This window comes from Gorilla gorilla, chromosome 14, assembly GCF_029281585.2.
Source record: "Gorilla gorilla gorilla isolate KB3781 chromosome 14, NHGRI_mGorGor1-v2.1_pri, whole genome shotgun sequence".
Lineage (NCBI taxonomy): Eukaryota > Metazoa > Chordata > Mammalia > Primates > Hominidae > Gorilla > Gorilla gorilla.
The window spans coordinates 53957454-53976976 of record NC_073238.2 but is presented as its reverse complement, the minus strand read 5'-3'; the positions used below and the strand labels follow the sequence as shown (position 1 = coordinate 53976976).

At 33.4% G+C, this 19523-nt stretch overlaps 1 protein-coding gene across 1 annotated transcript in view; it reads right to left on the bottom strand.

Moving 5' to 3' along the window:
• COG6 (component of oligomeric golgi complex 6) overlaps nt 1-19523 on the bottom strand; it is a 97196-nt gene that overhangs the window by 55096 nt on the left and 22577 nt on the right. The window contains exons 6-12 of the mRNA XM_004054414.4: nt 18109-18191; nt 17692-17762; nt 15466-15559; nt 10413-10541; nt 10245-10336; nt 8182-8246; nt 2863-2954 (exon numbers count right to left, since the gene is read on the bottom strand). Of these exons, the coding sequence (XP_004054462.2) occupies nt 2863-2954; nt 8182-8246; nt 10245-10336; nt 10413-10541; nt 15466-15559; nt 17692-17762; nt 18109-18191 (626 nt within the window). The remainder of the gene's footprint in view (nt 1-2862; nt 2955-8181; nt 8247-10244; nt 10337-10412; nt 10542-15465; nt 15560-17691; nt 17763-18108; nt 18192-19523) is intronic.

Below are 19523 nucleotides of genomic sequence, written 5' to 3'. Positions count from 1 at the left end.
TCCTTAGCAACCATTCTTTATCTATACTCATTTCTTAAGTGATCTTACCTACTCCCATGGCATCGCATCATCTATTTTCTGAAAACTAAGACATTTTTAGCTTCAGCCCTGATTTCTCTCTGTATTATTTGCTCACTCAAAATCTCCTGTATATTCACAGATACATCAAATCTGACAAGGCTAAAACTGAATGGAACTCTTCATTACCCACCACTCCCATCAACCAGTTCCTTTCCAGCATTCTCCATCTCAGCAAACAATACCATTCACCCAGCTGTTCAAACCAAAAGCCAAAAATTCATCCTTGACTCCTCATACCTCACTCTATCTAGTATGTATACATGTCCTATTGGCTGTGACATAAATTATCTCCAAAATCAACTGCTGTTTACCATTTCTAAGACCATCACCCTAGTCTAAACATCATCATCTCTTCTCAGGAGCACAAACTGCTTTCTAAATATCTTCCTTATTTTCCCTTTTGTCTCACTACAGTACATGATTCACAGAGTATCCAGAGTAACCTTATAACACAAATCTGCTCAGGTCACTCAAAACCCTCACATTTTCCCCAATCTTATCCACTCAGTATAAAATCGAAATATCCACTATCGCCTTCAAAATCCTATGTGAGCTGGCCTCTCTCTACCTTTCTGATTTCATCTCCCCCTACTCCTTCCAATTCACTACACTCCAATTCCTGGTCTTCTCTCTAGTCCTCCAAAATGCAAGCTTTTCCTAGCTTCAGCACCAGAGTGTATTTTTGTCCTGGACACTCTTCTCCATGATCTTTTCATGCCCAACTCCTTCATATTATTCACATCCATATTCAAATATCACCTCTATCGAATGGCCTCAAAAACAGTCACACACACATATATCTTCTCATATATGATCACTGCCTATACTTTCTACTTCCTTTTTCCTGCTTTTTCTTCAGTACCCTTACCACTACCTAAAATTATTATTTTGTACTTGCTTGTCTCCCCTACTAGAATGTAAGTTTAAGCTCTGTTTTGTTCCTTACTGTTTCCTTACCACCTAGAAGAATGACAAGTATACAGTCAACTTTTTAATTGACTAAATGAGGAAATGTGTGAACAAGTAGACAAAGTACATGCAAACAATCAATAAAAAAAGATTTTGGCCGGGCGCGGTGGCTCACGCCTGTAATCCCAGCACTTTGGGAGGCCGAGACGGGCGGATCACGAGGTCAGGAGATCGAGACCATCCTGGCTAACATGGTGAAACCCCGTCTCTACTAAAAATATAAAAAATTAGCCGGGCGTGGTGGCGGGCGCCTGTAGTCCCAGCTACTCGGGAGGCTGAGGCAGGAGAATGGCGTGAATCCGGGAGGCGGAGCTTGCAGTGAGCTGAGATTGCGCCACTGCACTCCAGCCTGGGCGACAGAGCCAGACTCCGTCTCAAAAAAAAAAAAAAAGATTTTAATTGTCATCTTCAATATCATCTTCAAAGATAGAAAAATTATAATTCTCAGAGCCTAAAAAAAACCTATTATCATCTTCAGAATCTGAATTATTTTATTTCCAGCATTTTCTACATTAGAAACTAAGATATCAATATCTTTAAATAATAAATTTCATGTAGTCCCATCATGGACATTATTAAATAAACAATTTTAAAAATTATTTTACCAGCATCTTTTTATAACACAGCATTTGCTATGTCTAGCTTTCAGCTGCCCTTGTGTTTTCTAAGTATTTATCATTCTCTTATTATAGGATGCTATAATATTACAACTGAAACTAATTCATTGCTTTTGAATTATGGGAATGATGACAACAAGTTTATATCTAAAATATTAAGGGACTAATCCAAATCCTATCTCTGATCAGTTTTGTAGACTATGACTTGTTAGTTTTGTCTGAAAATCTACTAGTAAGATGTGAAATCCATTCCTTAGCTGTTAAGTTCTGGGTGGCTACTCTCTGTCACTAAGGGGTAGGTGATAACCTTACCACAGTTTTTTGGTACTCTGTAAACTAGTGCTCCCTGAACCTTTCCTGGTAATGTTAGTTACATCCTTCTTAGATTTTTAACAGTTGGCCTACTATTCCTGATACTGGCATACTGCATAACAAATAACTTTTAAATAATTATTTAATGGAAAAATATAAAAACTATCAAAAATATGGCTTGGAAAGACATTGTTTTAACATAACTACATATATAACAGTCTTACAGTGACAGTTATAATAAAACTCAAGGGTATACCACCAAAACACATAAGTAAAGCAAAAATGAATGCATATTTTGGAGTCAAAGATCACATTTTATATAAGACAAGTGGTTCCTAATCAGATAAAGTTGCTGTTAGTAGAGAAGATAAAGCTATGGTTCTATTTTATCACTTATAGTAAACTAAATGCTAAAGAATTTAGGTTATTTACATCCAGAATAGAACATTTCATTCACTCTGCCCTATTGTGAGTATATGGTAGGTTATTTACATCCAGAATAGAACATTTCATTCACTATGCTCTATTGTGAGTACAAGGTATAGTTGCTTTAGTTGCCTTGGATGTCTTTTACTAATGCAGGAAGACTCAATAAAGACTTACATTATAGACTTATATTGCTATATAAGGTGTGTGTGTGTGTGTGTGTGTGTGTGTGTAGTTAAGCTTGGAGAAAAAAGGAGAAAGGAAATAATAGACCTTAAGGCATAGCATGTATAATATGCATATAATGATTTACATGGTGTGGAAGTCCTACTAGTTACGCTTAGTCTATACTTAGTGTATAATTACTATACACAATATAAAAAAAATCTTATACTGTGCTCTAACTGAAAGAAATATCACATTGGATTTAGCAAGCACATTTTGCCATTCTACTTACCTGATTGTATGGTGATAAAATTTGAGGAGATTAGAAATTTTATATAATAAAACTGCCCCAGGTTCAGCAACTATTACTTGCTCAATTCGAACCTATTAAAATATGTGAGAGGAAAGTAAACATTTCTTAAAAGTATAACTTTTTTTCATTAATAACATATGGTATGAATAGCATAACAAAGATAAAATTTTATTACTGCAGAGATCACAAAATGCCTCCTAAATAATTTCTGAGTAGTAAGTCATAGAAGATGGTAAAGTAACAAACATTTTAACAGAGATATACTCTACAAAAAAACTGACCCATTATTTGCAGAATTTGGTTCAAGGCAGTCGTTACCAGAAATATCAACACATTGAGATCATTTGAGATTTATCACCAGTATATAACGGAATTTGGTTCAATACTAAATTGCAAAGGCAACTGTTACATCCCTAAAACAGATTATCAATGAAAACATAATGCTTTATTGCTAAATATTCAAGAAAAAAATAAAATAAATTCCAGTCTATAAATTATTATATCAAGTTTGTCTATTAATCAAAGAATAGAAAACTAGGCAAATCTTGAATTAGCACCAACATATTTGCCAAATTATAAGACTACCAGGGAAAAATCAGATCTAGTTCAAGATTAACTTGATCTGCCTCAAGATTTAGGAAATATGAATCTTTTCTAATTAAATTCCATCCCTCACTGATCCTTCTTTTATATTCTCTCATTAATGAATACAATCTAAACTACACTGATAAATGCTTACTTAAATATTGTATCTGTCCTTAAGCTACTGCTTACATTCTATCTTCTTGCTTTCCTAACTAGTTTCTAATACAAATACAGTATAGACATTATGTCTTCTGCCTATTTTACATCTCTGTAGCATCTGCTAGAACAGTATACGCACAACAGATGTTTAATAAATGCTTTTAAAAATTGAACTTTCTCTGTATTTAGATTTTGGCATATGTCATAAAACAAATGTGATTTGCTAAAATGAGATTTTATATCTGCATATGAAAACCTCTTAGATTACAGAAATCAATTTACCTTTACATTAATATGTTTATGAAATTGATCTGTTGGTATAGGTGATAGACTATCTAATTAACACCATACCATGGATCATGAATGGCATTTGAACTTAAAAAATATATTTTTCCATAATTTATTTTTAAATCAAGGCCTTAACAGTGACTTAAATTATACATTACATCAATAAAAGTGGTATTTTCTTAATTTTAATATAATTATTACAGCAAAATATAAAAAATGTTAATTGTAGGCAAACAGCTTTTTACTAGCAGATTTTAAACACCATCTCAGCTATCTGGTCAGCTGCCTTCCAGAATTTTGAGGCATCAAGAAAATATTCTTAATTCTGACTCCTTTAAGAAAGAGAGGAAAGAGGTGAGAGAAAGAAAGAAAGGAAAAGCAAAGAGGGAAAGGAGGGAGAAAGGAAGAAAAAACAAAAACAATTTCCAACTCTCTCCATGAATATAAAGGTTTTGAGGGAAAGTGGCAATAAAGAATACAACAGCTACAATACAAAATACAACAGAGAAAGGCTGGAAAATCAGGAGACTGACAAATAATACACCAAGAATGCTTTGTTTGCCACACAGAAATAAACACTCTGTCTTATGAGAGCTATATAAGAGGGTAACCATTTTCAGCAAGACCCAACAGTCACAGGAGAAACAACAAAGGACAAGAGAAACGAAAAGTAAAAAGTAAAAAAAGGTCAAAGAGACTTAAAGGAGTGGTGGTAGCAGCAACTGACTGGAAATTATCACTGTGATGACAGTGGAGGGAAAAATCATTAGCAGAGCTGGAAAGCAGCAACGGGAATAATGGCTCAGATATAAAGTATGTTGGAACAGACCCTGGCACATCATAAGCACTCAATAAATCCTAACTGCATTACGAGAAGCAGCATCAACCATAAATGCAGATATTAAAAGTAGCAAAATGAGCTTCAGGCACCCTGACAGCAGAGAAGGTAGGGAAGAGCTAAAAGACAGAACAGTGGCTCTCCTCTCCAAGGCCAGAGAGAAAGCTAGAGCAAAAGCGAGAGCAAGAGCAAGAGAGTGGGTTTGTATTCACGAAGGGGACACGGGAAGAAGGGAGGACTAAAAAAGATGATGACGAACCTACTTTACCTTAATATCACAGACAGCTGCTCAGGGTAGACATCTGTTCCTACGTATACCTCAATCTGAGGGTCCAGTGACTATATTGTGTACAATATTCAGCTTTATTTTCCATGTCATTGATCTTTTACATATACCTGCTTTCATAGAACCCACCATAATCTAAGGTCTGTAGCATACACTACACTAAAGTTTTTATTAAAAGAGAAAATTCAAATGATAGCTGGTAATCTCTCAGCAATCTAAAACATTCACATAAAAGAAGGATTTTATACCCATGGGCTTGAAAACAAAATTTAATATATTAGTTCTGGTCTTTCTAGCTACAGTTTTGGAATAAAGACATGTACAAAGTAATAGGGTTGATGCTGATGAGCCACAGTACCGCCTACACAACATACGCAATCTTAAACTTAGAGCACAGATTCTTTAAACTGGCAATAGGTTTACAGATCTTATCTTAATGCATACATTTACAAATATTTAATCTACTACCTATGATGTTTCACTTTACTAAGATGAAGAAAAGATTAAACAAGGTAGAATAAATCAAACATATAGTTTCTCAAGGATTATCTCCCATTACCACTATAACCTTTTCTTTATGTTTCTAAAAATCAAAATCTCTTATTCTAAAAAAAATTCATATCTACAAAGAATAATGATGGACAGAAAAGTAGCCATAACATCCAATATCATATGTCATTAGAAAAAGTTTAGTTGCTTATCAATTAGGAAGAAGAAATTTTGTATGAGTGGGATTACAAGAGCAGATTGATCACTAGAAAAATTCAGAATTATAATTGCAAAAGAAAATAATTAAAGTTGAAATTTTTTTCCTCAACTAACAACTATCTCACTGAAAACATAAGATACTCAAATAAGGTCATACAGAAAAAAAATTCTTAAAATACTGTAACACTGTCTATCAGTATATAAGGAAGGGAAGGTATGAGAGTTGCTGGATTACATATCACTATCAAGCTAATTTGATATGTAACTATTGTGAACACCTGCTAAATATTCTCTGGATGCAATACATATTATCATCATATGGAAAGATTTGAAGTTTCTGCCATTTCAGAAAAGGAATTTTTCTTCATTTTACAACAAAAAGATGCTTGTCTGCTTACCAGTGTCTTCTTTACCTTTGGCATCTTACATTTAAATTTGCCAGCAGATCACAATAATGTCCTACAATTGTCATAAAGATCTTTCTGGGTATGTACATTAAAGGAAGATGAAGTGAGAATTTCTAAGTACATTTTAAAACAAAGGCAGACTTCAGTATATAAAGTCTTTATACAAGTGGCTGGTGTTAGTTTAAACATTTTTAATATAATAATCCTTACTCAAAACAGGACAGGAAACTGAAAAGTCCATTATAACCCTTAGATTCTAAAATTATAGTATTTATAAAATTACTTTTTAAAAAGAAAAGGAAAAGCATACACCTACTATGTACCCACAAAAATTAGAAAAGTTGTAAAAAGAAACATAATTACACAAGCAAGGAAGGGGGGATGGTAAGGCAGATAAAGTAAAATTTACTTATCAAAGTGACCAGGAGTTTAATTTAACTATATGAAGTTATAAAAAGGTATAAAAGCATAGCAAAATAAATTTCATTTTATTCCTCCTCTTCTTCTACCTTTCCAGTAACTGCCAGTATACAAAATAAACAACATTTATATGAGTTATATATGTCTACATCAAACTATGACAAGTAAATATTTCATTTGGGAGAAATAAGTAAAATAATTTCAAGATACTTTGCCATTTATTTTGCCATTTATTTATTTAAGGCAGATAAATTTTACTTTACCTGCCTTACCATCCCCCCTTCCTTGCTTATGTAATTATGTTTCTTTTTACAACTTTTCTAATTTTTGTGGGTACATAGTAGGTGTATGCTTTTCCTTTTCTGTTTAAAAAGTAATTTTATAAATACTATAATTTTAGAATCTAAGGGTTATAATGGACTTTTCAGTTTCCTGTCCTGATTTGAGTAAGAATTATTGTATTAAAAATGTTTAAACTAATACCAGCCACTAGTATAAAGACTTTATATACTGAAGTCTGCCTTTGTTTTAAAATGTACTTAGAAATTCTCACTTCATCTTCCTTTAATGTACATACCCAGAAAGATCTTTATGACAATTGTAGGACATTATTGTGATCTGCTGGCAAATTTAAATGTAAGGTTAAACAGTTAGGTCCTATGAGATCGAGTTAGAGTAACAGTTAAATTTGTCAATATAATCAATTGTCACAAAGTGTGTCATCTGAGATTTCCTTGCCTGAAGCATATACCAAAAAAACAAAAACCTTAGAAATAAAATAAAATTAATTTTAAAGTTCATTTCTTGAAAAATTAATTATTAAACTTCTGGATTTCAATTTCTATGTATGAAATTAAAGTCAATCAAGGAAGTTGGTTTACAAGGAAAAGTAAACCAACAACTGCCAAGTATTCTCTAAATATTAATAAAGGAAAATAAAGGTATTTACCATCTGCTAAATACTTAGTGTCATAAACTATGTACTTCATCTACACAGTCATCCTCACAACAACCCTGGATGATAGGTGTTTTAATATACAGGTCCCACCGGAGCATAATTCAGGTGCAGAAGAGTTAAGCGGATGCAATAAGTAAACACAATTAAGTGGCAATATGGGAATTCTAACTCAAATTTGATTCCAAATTCTGTTCCTTGCACTATAAACAGTATTGATGATAATACCAATACATATTATTTTATCCTTGGATTAATCATTATTTATTGCTATGACAAGCAAAAACTCTTCTATGCTTGAAGCAATCAAGTAAACAAAATATTCTTAGTAAATCTCTTTGTTAAGAGTTCATAGATTCGCTGTTTAAATTTAATAGATTTTTTTCTCAATTGAATAAGAAAAATTACTACAGGAAATATAATCTGTAAAAAATAGGTCAATATATGCAAACTACAAATATTTCCAATTTTCTTTCTCAGAGAGAAAACTGGCAATTATATTTTAAAATGTTTCTTATTAGTCTACATTAGTGTGCTAATTTGAAAAAATTATAGATTGTATTTGAACTGGTATCAGTTTCTTAAGTTTCTATAAATAAGGTAATAATTTAACCAGGTACCATATAGCATATGTAAAAACAAAATATTTTACCTTTAGAGGCCTGCACACACCTTCAGTGATATGCCCAACAACTTCTTGAATATTTTCTTCAATACCTAAAATTAATTACTACATAATTAATACTTGTTTCCATATTATACCTTGCTGCATATAAGTTCAAAAAACTACCAAATAATATATAATACATATAATTAATGGCACTAATGACTTTTAAAATAACCATAACAATATTTTAGTAAGTTTGATATCTCTTGGGACATTACTAATTGTGTTAACATATTAATTGTGATAATACCTAATGTGTGTCTAGAAAGCCTTGTTAATTCATCTGACTTTGAGTTAATAAAATGAATACTTCTTTGTGAAAAAGATTAAAGTTATAAGACAGAGGAAAAAAAGTGTGTGAAATGTATTAATTGAATGAAGTGATGCCAAGATGTATTAGCATTTGTTTTACAAACATCTTGTTCCAAGCAGTGCTGCTTAGCACATACACTGAGGGTATAAAGATGAAAAATATACCTTGAAATCTTATAGAAAAACTGGTATTTTCAAAACACCAACTATTTATCAAGCTCTGTACTGGGTATTTGACATTTACTGCTTGTAATCACCTTCATTTTTACAGATGGAAAAACTGAGGCCCAGAAGATTGAAGTCATTCCTGTAGAATAACCTACTTCAACTAACTACAATCTATTTACTTCCTTAATACTGCCTTATACTTTTCTAAAACATCTTTAAGGAAACACATTTATTTAAACTGGGTAAGGAGAATAATAACAGAAAGAGAACCTAACGATGCACACTTTGTGCCAATCTAACATATATGCTGAGTCTAATCTTGATACTGAAGAGTTAGAAGCTATAATAAGGTTAGTATTACCACCAATTTGTAACACTGACTCATCTTGCAGATAATGTGAACCACAGAGACGTGTGGCTGAGCTATGTAAAACAGTCAAGTGATACCAAGCCACAGTGTCTCTCTTAACTTCCTACCAAAAACAGAACATTTTAAAATCATACACTAAACCCTCAAACTCTAAAACAGGCCTCTTTAGGTAATCACAACTAAGAAGATTTGGAATTCTGTAAACAAGACATCAGCAACTCTCAACTACAGTTATTTTTCTTCCTTGACATCAAGACAAAAATTTTAAGCACATTTAGTACATATGGTGATGTAGTTTGGATGTTTGTCCCCTCTAAATTCAAGTTGAAATGTAATCCCCAATGTCGGAGGTGGGGGCCTGTGGGAGATGTTTGGGCTATGGGAGTGCATCTCTCATGAATGGCTTGGTGCTGTCCTCACAACAGTCAGCGTTGCTTAAAAGTGTGTGGCACCTCCCCATCTCACAATAGTCAGCGTTGCTTAAAAGTGTGTGGCACCTCCCCATCTCTCTGTCTTGCTCCCTCAATCACCATGTGACATGCTGGCTCTTCCCCTTTTGCCTTCCACCATGACTCTATGTTTCCTGACGCCTTCACCAGAAGCAGATGTTGGCATCATGCTTCCTCTACTGCCTGCAGAACCATGAGTCAAATTAAACCTCTTTATAGATTACCAATCTTCAGGTATTCCTTTATAGCAATGCAGAAACATACTAACAGATATGATAATTGTCTTAAAATTTTAAAATAGTGCCATGAGAATGAAAAAAGAGGCTGGGTAGCAGAAATGAAAGAATTAGTAGCTTAAAGACCTAAAACAAGTCAGTCAGCCTGTTTACACACAGATAAAATTAAGATATCACCTTGTACCTTTAAAGTGTCATGCAGAGGATTTGAGAAAATGTATGCTAAATATTCCAGAAATTTCTTAAAAGTGCCACAGAGGAGTCTAGGTTTGATATGAAAGGTCATTAGGATTCACTATAAAACTGAACAGTTGAGTGACAGGACAAAGGTGATGGAAGAGAAAGTCTATTAGCAGAATGAGGGAGAATCAAGAGAAGAGAAAGAGTAATCAGGATGCTTATTGTAGCATCAAAGTGTTTATCTAAGTGAAGAAGATGGCAACAAGAACAGAAACAGAGATGCTTGTGTTATTTTCTATATTTAGGCATTAGCAATACAATTGGTGGACCCACCTTGTGTAGTTACATGCTTTAAGAGAGCTTCAAGGTGTTCCTTTTCAGAAGCAGTAGCTTGATGGAGCCAAGCCAACATATCTCCTACATACCTAATGAAAACTAAATGTTAATAAAGATTTCCTTTGGAAAAACATCAACTCCTCTTCTGCTGCCTGATTACTATACCTCAAAGGGTCATGAGAATGCATTTCAATTGGTCTAGGTGTACCTCCGGGGCCCCCTCTTGTGAGCGCATCAATAAATCCACGAACAACTGTACTTCTTCTGGCTGTTCCAAATTCATCTAAGGTATATCTAGAAGAAACAAGTTGTATAAAAATTGGTTGGGGTTGTTTCTAGTGGCTATATCAGACTATTCACGCAATTTCTGAGACAACCAAGTACTTAAAAAGCACTTAAAGCTCCTTTAGACATTCGGTCAAGCAACATTGCTTTCAAACAAGAAAAAAATATTTAAGAGATAACTTCAGCACATTGAAAATTCAATCAAAAAGTAAAAACTTTTAACCCTCCTAAGAAACAATGCTGGGATTTGGGACTAAAGCAGAGGCAGCAGTAATAAGGGATAAAGCAATGGACTTAGTAAAAGTAGGAAAATCAAGCCAAGGTGGGAAGACTTAACTTTTTAGGTTTCAGTAAATTCACTATACTAGGTTTCGGTATATTTCAGTATACATATTTGCAGTCTAAAACATGATGCTCTACTGTTTTACATAAAGCCATTAACAGTTCTCAAAAACTGATTATAATTAGAACTCTGCAATCCAAGGCTGGGTGCGGTGGTTCACACCTGCAATCCTAGCACTCTGGGAGGCCGAGGAAGGTGGTCACTGGAGCCCAGGAGTTTGAGACCAGCCTGGGCAAAATAATGAGACCCTTTCTCATTATTAAAAAAAAAAAACAGCCAGGCATGGTGGTGTATGCCTATAGTCCCAGCTACTCGGAAGGCTGAGGTAGGGGGATCACTTGAGCCCGTGAGGTTCAGGCTGCAGTTAGCAGTGACTGCTCCACTATACTCCAGCCTGAGCCACAGAGCAAGACCCTGTCTCAGAAAAAATAAAAGAATTCTGCAATCTCAAAATTGACATTTTTCTCTTCTACATTAAAAAAGTCTTCTTTACACATACTATCACAATTTATCACCAAAATTTGCTCCAAAAATTGCTATCCATTTTTAAAAGCTTATTTTGACTCCAATATTAGACATAATAGATGTTCCTTAAATTTACTGACCAATCACATATACAAGCAAATACCTTTTTAAAAAACACGTATTAAGAAGTCACCTATTATAATTGAAAAGGCATGGAAAGGCTTTCTAACGTGAAGGAACTGGTTGGGAAGGAAAGCTTTTAACTGGGGAATAGGACAATTTGGGATTCAATTTATAAAAATGGCCTGGAGCTCTCTGGAGTGTCCATTTCTTTGACTCGACTCAGCCTTGTTTTCCATTATCACCACCATTCCTGACATCCATCCCTCAATTGAAAGTTCTTTCCATTTTAAAAGTATAAAGAAAAACAAAATATATTTTAGCAATCTTGATGTCAGCAGATTCTAGACTAACTTTTAAATCTCTAAACAGTATTCTACCATACTAAATTTTAAGAATTATGTCAATAACCTATATATAAACAAAAATTACCAAAACTTCCTAAGATACCCAAAATAATTAATATCTTAGGCTACATAGCTTTCTTTCATATGCTGTTAATTGGATGAAAAATCCACATTTTGGTAAACATGTGAAAGATGGTTTATTTCCAAATCAAAGAGAAAGTCTGTAGAACTGGCAAATAGCTATAAATATTTAGGAATATGAACCTTTTTTGAGGACTGTTTACTATTAACTAGACTATGGTTCTTTGTGGGTTTGTTTTCCGTTAAAAAGAAATGGTTTTGAGATTCCCTGTGGTGACATACTAGTACAGAAAAGGGAAAGTGCAATATCCAGCTAAGTTTTGCTAAATTGCATAATTGCCTTGCATTTACTTTCTATTTTTTAAACAAATTAGAACCAAAATGCTCATTGCTATTTTTTCCCTCATGCTCTTAAATTATTAATCCATTTAGTGTGAAGAATGCCTTCTTTTAAATGATCACCTGATTCTCTGAAATAACGAACTTATGACTGCTTATCACAGCACAAAATTCACAAACGTTTAACTTTTTAAGTATATATAGCTAATCCTCATTCCCAAGACCCTACTAACTATATTAAAAATAAACAGCATAATTTGTTTCTAGGACTGTCCACTGGGACGACAGTTGTAACAGAATCCAGTGAATCTTAAAATCCAGTGTATTTTAAATAGGGGGTAAATTACCAAGCCTGGCAAACACTGGAATTTCATCTGTTCAATACTATAAAATATCAATAAACATTAATATTAACGTCAATCCTCCTATAGAACAAATATAATTTAAAGCAAAAACAGCATAAGCCATGTGAACCTTCAATATCTTTAGACATGAAACATCCTTCCCAGAGACAGAAGAAAAAGTCTTTGACCAAAATCAGACATTCTTCCAACAATAATCAAAATTCAAAATGAAGCTTTTTCAGAGTGAATGTTCAAATTATATAAATATTCTCAAATACCTCAAGTTAAAATTAAAAGTCTCATTTTAAAAATTGTGTTTAGCTACAGTTAAAGAAATTCTGGTCAAAAAGCAAATTAAAAGAAGAAAAATTATTATCAAAAAGCAAATTAAAAGATAATAGTAAAGAAGTGCCTCTTTGAAACACAACAAATACATAAAGAAGGAAGAAAAATCAGCATTGTATGTATTACTACATTTTAAAATAACTTATATTCTAAAGGCTTACCAAAGAAAAGAATTTATCAAATTTTTTCACTTCATTTATAATTGTACATGATTTATTATTAAAAGTCAATAATGCATTAGCATTCCAGTTATATACCACATAAGAAACACTGAGTATGGCAACTTTCCCCAGGGATTTCAATAATTGACATTTTTCTTGTATATAATACATTATTTGAGACACAATAATGGACAGTGAAGCTTTTATACATTACTTATTAAGTTCATATAGTGCCATCTGGTGGTTAACATGATACATTATTAAGTTTTCCCTAAATGTAAGGAAACTACCACTTTGAAAATAATTACTTAATGAAAGGCCAATTTTCTCTTTTTTAGCATTCATCTTGTTCTAATCATCTGGTCTTAAAAACTTACTTTCCCACTCAACTTCTAAATGTCTCTTAAAATCTTCCAAATTGCCATTACTGCCCCCTGCTTCTTAGCATATGCCCTTCACAGATAAACCTTCTTTGCCTATTATAGTTCCATTCTTTATCTTTCAAGCTTTTTCCCAGATTGCCATGTAGCCCTCAAACACATCCCTCCTTAGCTGAAAACTTTCTAGTCATCTCCTCTCAAAATAAAAATAATATCTAAAATTTAGTGATGTACCAAGCATTACACTAAGTGCCTTAAGTGAACAATCTAACTTAATCTTCACATCAACCCTGTAAAATAGGCACTATTATTATCCTCATTTTACAGCTAAGGAAACTGAAGCTTATAAAGGTACAAGGACTTCTCAAAGAAATTTGACTCAAGAACCCACCTTATAGCCATTTAATATTGCTCCTTTCCAAGTTTTGATAAAAAACTATAACTCAGTGAAAATTTATTTGCATGGCAGAAGTCAGCTGTTGAAAACAAACAAAGGTGCCCAAAACACAGAAAGGCTATTTTTTTTAATATATAAAAGATTAACCTTGTGAATAAATATTAATCTGTAGACAATGCAACAGCTCTTAAAATCAAACACCAAATGTTTTAAGTGCTAAAAGACTCATAATTAATGCCAATATGTTAAAGTGAAAAAGTTGGGAAAGAAATTTTAAAGCAGGAATAAACTGTTAAGCTGCTGATCAATGGTAAACATTAACTTATCTTATGTATATGCACAACATTCAGGGCTGTTATGATCCAGCTGTTGCTCCTAATTCAATAGCCAGTGCAAGCTTTTACAATTAATTTCCCAAAGGTGCATGATCTCTCTATGTATATCTTTGCATTACTGTTCCCTCAAACTGCAAACTGTTCTTCCTTTACTTCTAGGAAAATGCCTATTCAGCCTTCAGAACTCACTTTATACCTAATTCCTTAGGAAACTTTCACTGATGCTCATCTCTTTCCCCTACACCAGAATACTTGAGCCACACAGCATCTGGCACATGACTTCTAGACTATCAATTAGTGTATTCAATTAAAATGCATTTTTTTATCTCTGGTTCCATAAAATAAAGCAGTTTGAGGGCAGTGCTTTACTGACGTTGTGTTTCTAGAATTTAAAATGGTGCTTAACACATAGTACTCAGTAAGTAACACTGGCGTGTTATTATTTTACACAGCTGTTCAGCATTTGTGTTCTGTGACCTGATGATAGGATAAGTAGTGTTCCAATCAGAAAGTAATGGGGAGGTCCTCTAAAAATAGTATAAACAGATTCTGAAAGGGATGAGTCAAAGCAGGACGCACTACCTTGGTAAGAGTCCCCTCGTTTCCTGTTTTCAGAATTATTAATATCATCAACCCCTACATCTACCTAAAGCTTATGCTAATACTACTCCAGGCATTAAAGAAAGTATTTACCTTTTATTTTATAAAAATTAAGAGAATAAAATTAAAATATAAAATAATAAAAAACATATCAACAAATACAAAATGCATTAAATTCTTATCCAAAACATTACCACATAGCTCTTGTTTGGCATCAATTACAGGATCAAAGACCTGGGCCCTCTCCTCCTAAATCCTATTAACAGAACCTTGATATTAAATATTCTTTTTTTCATCTCTGCATAACCATATTTCTCAGTCCTGATATGACTTCAGTCTCTGTACGGAAGTATTCATACAGGAGTTTTAGTTACTTACAATTCTAAGGGAGTTAATGAGATGACAGGGGAAAAGTCACTGAACCTCTATATAAGTAAGAGGTAGTCTAGATACAGAGACACTTTGGTTTCTCTTTCCATATTGTATTCTATAGTATGTAAAATTCAAATAAGCTGATACCCCACGAAACAAATTCAAGTTAAGGTGAACAGTATTGTTGTAAATTATTATAAATATTACTCAAACTATTATATACGCTTTTGATAATATTAAAATTTAAAGTAAGTTATCAAAAGAAAAGTAGGCTTTCATTTTTAATTAAGAAAAAGTCACCAACTTATATAAGACAGGTCTGTCCTGCAGGGCTTCCATTGCCTGTGTCAATACTGGAGATACGTCACATGATTCTTGTGTCAATGTTCTGCATTCACCTGAAAAATAATTAACATTATAACTTTTGTTAAATTCAGCTTAGATGTTTATTATGTCTGTTGCATTCCAGGAGTCTAAATTCTATGGCAAACACCCCATAAAAAAAAATCCTCAGAAAAACCTAGAGAATACACCAATCAAAAATGAATTTATGCTGTCAACCAAACTAAAAAGTTAAGCTTAAGTAGTTATATAACTTTAAATGACCACATATGCTATCAGGTATGCCCCAAAGCTGTATTTTATTATTATAAAACACTATAGAATCCTGAAGAAACCAACCAGTGAACAAGTATTTCCTAATAACTGCCATATACATGACAGTATTAGGGAGGCAGGGAGAAGTACTAAAAAGATATTATCAGTTCCTTCACTGGGAAGCAATCTTTAAACAGTTTGCTAAAATTGTTAATGTGGTTAACTAATATATAGTGATATAATTATAATTTCAAAAGAGTTTGAATTTTAAACTCTTAAAAATTTCTACACCAACTTTTCTTTATTATTCTAATTTTATCTACAAAATGCTCACAAGTGCCTAGCACATTCAAAGAATTTAGAACTTCTCAGAAATTCCCAACCTTTGGTACACAAAGACTTCACACTAGCAGTATACTTTCTAGCATGCACTGACTGAAAACAAAACATGCATAGAGAATTGAAGACACCTGAAAATGACTTCATAGTCTCCATAAGACCGAGCCCACAGTTGGGAACCACTATGTAAGATGTTGTGGGAGCACAAAAAAATTTGAGTCAATGTCCATGCCTTTGAGGAAGTAGAAAACTAGTGAGATAAGACATACATGAAAAAAATACAATGAGATGCAATGAGAGAAAGGCAGACAACACTCCAGATGGAAGCAAACAATGTAAAGAAGGAGAGAGGTAGAAAAACAAACAGGTTTTAGAGATAAAGACTTAACCAACCAGATCAGAGAATTCTATTTGCGCAGCATAGTACAGGAGTAGCTGGTTAACCAAATTTAATTCCAACCCCTTACAACAGTCAGTTGGTAACACCTATTAAAATATGTGCTCCTGTTCCATGCTTGCTTGTTTTAATTATCTTCTCTGGTTTTAACAGGCTATTTTGCAAAATATCTATTGAAATATTTTCAAACAAAACTAAAGCAAATAAAGCATTCCTGGTAGGCAAAATAATGGCCCTCCAAAGATGTCCGCATCCTAATCACTGGAATCTGTGAATATGTTACCTTACATGGCAAAAGGGACTTTGTAAATGAAATTAAGGCAGTAGACCTTAAAATGGAGAGATTTTCTCAGACTACCCAAGTGGGTCCAAGGTAATCACACAGGCCTCACAATGGAAGTGGCTGGCAGAAAAGTTAGAGATATGAGATAGAAGATGAGGCAGGGGAGAATCAACATGAGAAAATGACCTGACATTGCTGGCTTGGAAGATGGAGGAAGGGGCCGCAAGCCAAAGAATGCAGGCAGCCTCTAGAAACTGGGAAAAACCCTCAGTGACAGCCAGCAAGGAAACACAGACCTCAGTGCTGCAAACACAAGGAACTGAATTCTGCCAACTAACTGAATGAGCAAGGAAACAGACTATCCCCTAAAGCCTGCAGAAACAACTGCAGGTCTACCATTTAGATTTTAGCATAGTGAGAACCACATCTGATTTCTGACCTACAGAAGTGTAAGGCAACAAATATGTGTTGTTTTAAGCCACTCAGTTTGTAATAATTTGTTACAGCAACAGCAGAAAATCAGTTTACCACTTACAACTTTACAGTTATGTAAACAACAAGAGATACCTAATCTGCTTTAAGATAATCTAGGGCAGAAACTGTCTTCATTGTTTTATTCTCATACTTAATCAAGCATACTGCTTGTGGCTGATAGCTGGTGCTCATGATACAAACACAAAAAACATTGTGCTCAAATGTGAAGTTTGTTTTTCTTTTTTAAAATATTTTTGATTACTAAATCAAAATGCATCAAAGACTAAGTAAAAATTTAAAAACCAAATACAAATACTATTTTTATTTTTAAAAAATGTTTGATTACTAAAATCAAAATATATCAAATAAAGACCAAGTAAAATTTTAAAAAACAACTAGAAATGTTCATGAATCTAGACAACATAAAAGAAATCACTTACTTTGAGCCCATCGGTAAAGTCTTTCATAAGCCGTTTCTTGAAGTAAGGCCATCTGTTCCATAATTTCTAAACTAAAAAAAATTGATTATAATTTAAACTTTAGTCAACAGATACATCTAAGCACCTAATTATTTTGTTTGCATATTACATATTACAGCATAATAACTTTTTATCATTTTATGGGACGATTTTTCAATAATTTTCTACAATTAAATAAATGTCACATTTTAACCATCACTTATTTATCAACAGCTGTTTTAGCCTAAACCTGTCAGAGTATAACTTCACCATTCTCTAAAGATAAAGATTAAACTTCTATTTCACAAAATGCTATATAGTTCACAAACAATCTAGAATATCTTTAAAATTTTGGAAACATAAGCAGCAATGCAATTAGTTCAGTGAGCAGTTACTCACCCTGCTGTTTGTTGATTTGTACGCAAGAGAACTTTGACATCATTATGAATCTGTTTTACTCTTCCCAGTGCCTTGAAAAAATCCTTTAAAATTAAGAATGTGACTTTATGTCCATGCTTCAGGCAAAATTACATTATTTAAAACTGAAAGGTCACTACCAAGGGCAAACAAACTCTTTCACCTATTTTAGTGAAGCCTTCCTATACTGATCTCAACTTTCTCTAAGTTTTCATAGACGGTGTAACTGGTATTTATTCACATTTTAAGACATATTAATATATTAATTCAGTTTCTACTATGTGCCAAATAGTGTTGACAGTTGCCAGGAAAACAAAATTTATAAAGACAAAAATCCCCGTCCTCAAGAAGTGTACGTAGTCTAGTGAGAAATGCAAAACTAAAAATTACTACATGAAAAAAATGTGTTGTGTACTACACATCTTATTACTTAAGCCTGGCATTCTTATTGCTGAAGATGATGTTTTATGTATCTGTTGTATACTCATTATTGCTCCCTCGTCCAAGAGTAGAATGCAAAGTTAAATATATAGGAGGTGACAGATGCCAAACTGTTGATTGATATTTAAATGTACTGGAGGCTTAGGTTTCAGAGTGCCACAAATAGTGTTCCACCCATGAAAAATAATGGATGTGTTATTTTTCTTTGATGGATAAAACTTAAAATAATAATAATAATAACCTTCATTTTCCAATTTCAACCAAGGGGAGAAAAAATGATATGTCAAATATTTCAAATGTGCAAAGTTCCTCAAAAATGAGGGCAGTACATACTAATACATAATATCTCTATTAATTCTCTCACCTATTTACCTCTCTACACCCAAATGACTGGTTCCATTTTAGCCAAGCCAGTAAAAGTGATACCTACTCAGAGACACTCAGTGAGAACCCTTCCCCACCTCAAGAACCCTTCTTGCCCTCTGATCCCACAATGATGACGATAGGCTTAAGTTTACAGTTCTTCCCAGCTAGAAGGCCAAAAGATTCCTTTCTGGAAAAATTGAATGTCTTCAACGAAAAAAAAAAGAAATGAAACTTTTTCTTGTTATTTAACATTTTGAGAGGTTTTATAATTCTGTCAGCCAGTTTGGAAAGAATGGAATAGCTTAAAAAATTAATTAGATGAAAAAACAAGTGATTTCTCACCCAAGGAAAGACACAAAGTTATAAAAGAAAGAGCATGCAATCACTGTAATGTCACTGTAATGAAAATGAAAAATGTGTGGGTAGGTACTATGGCTCAGACCTGTAGTCCCAGCTCTTTGGGAGGCCGAGGTAGGCACATCGCTTGAGCTCAGGAGTTTAAGACCAGCCTGGGCAACACAGTGAGATCCTATCTCTACTAAAAATTAAAATTAATAAATCAGCCAGGAGTGGTGGTGCATGCCTGGATA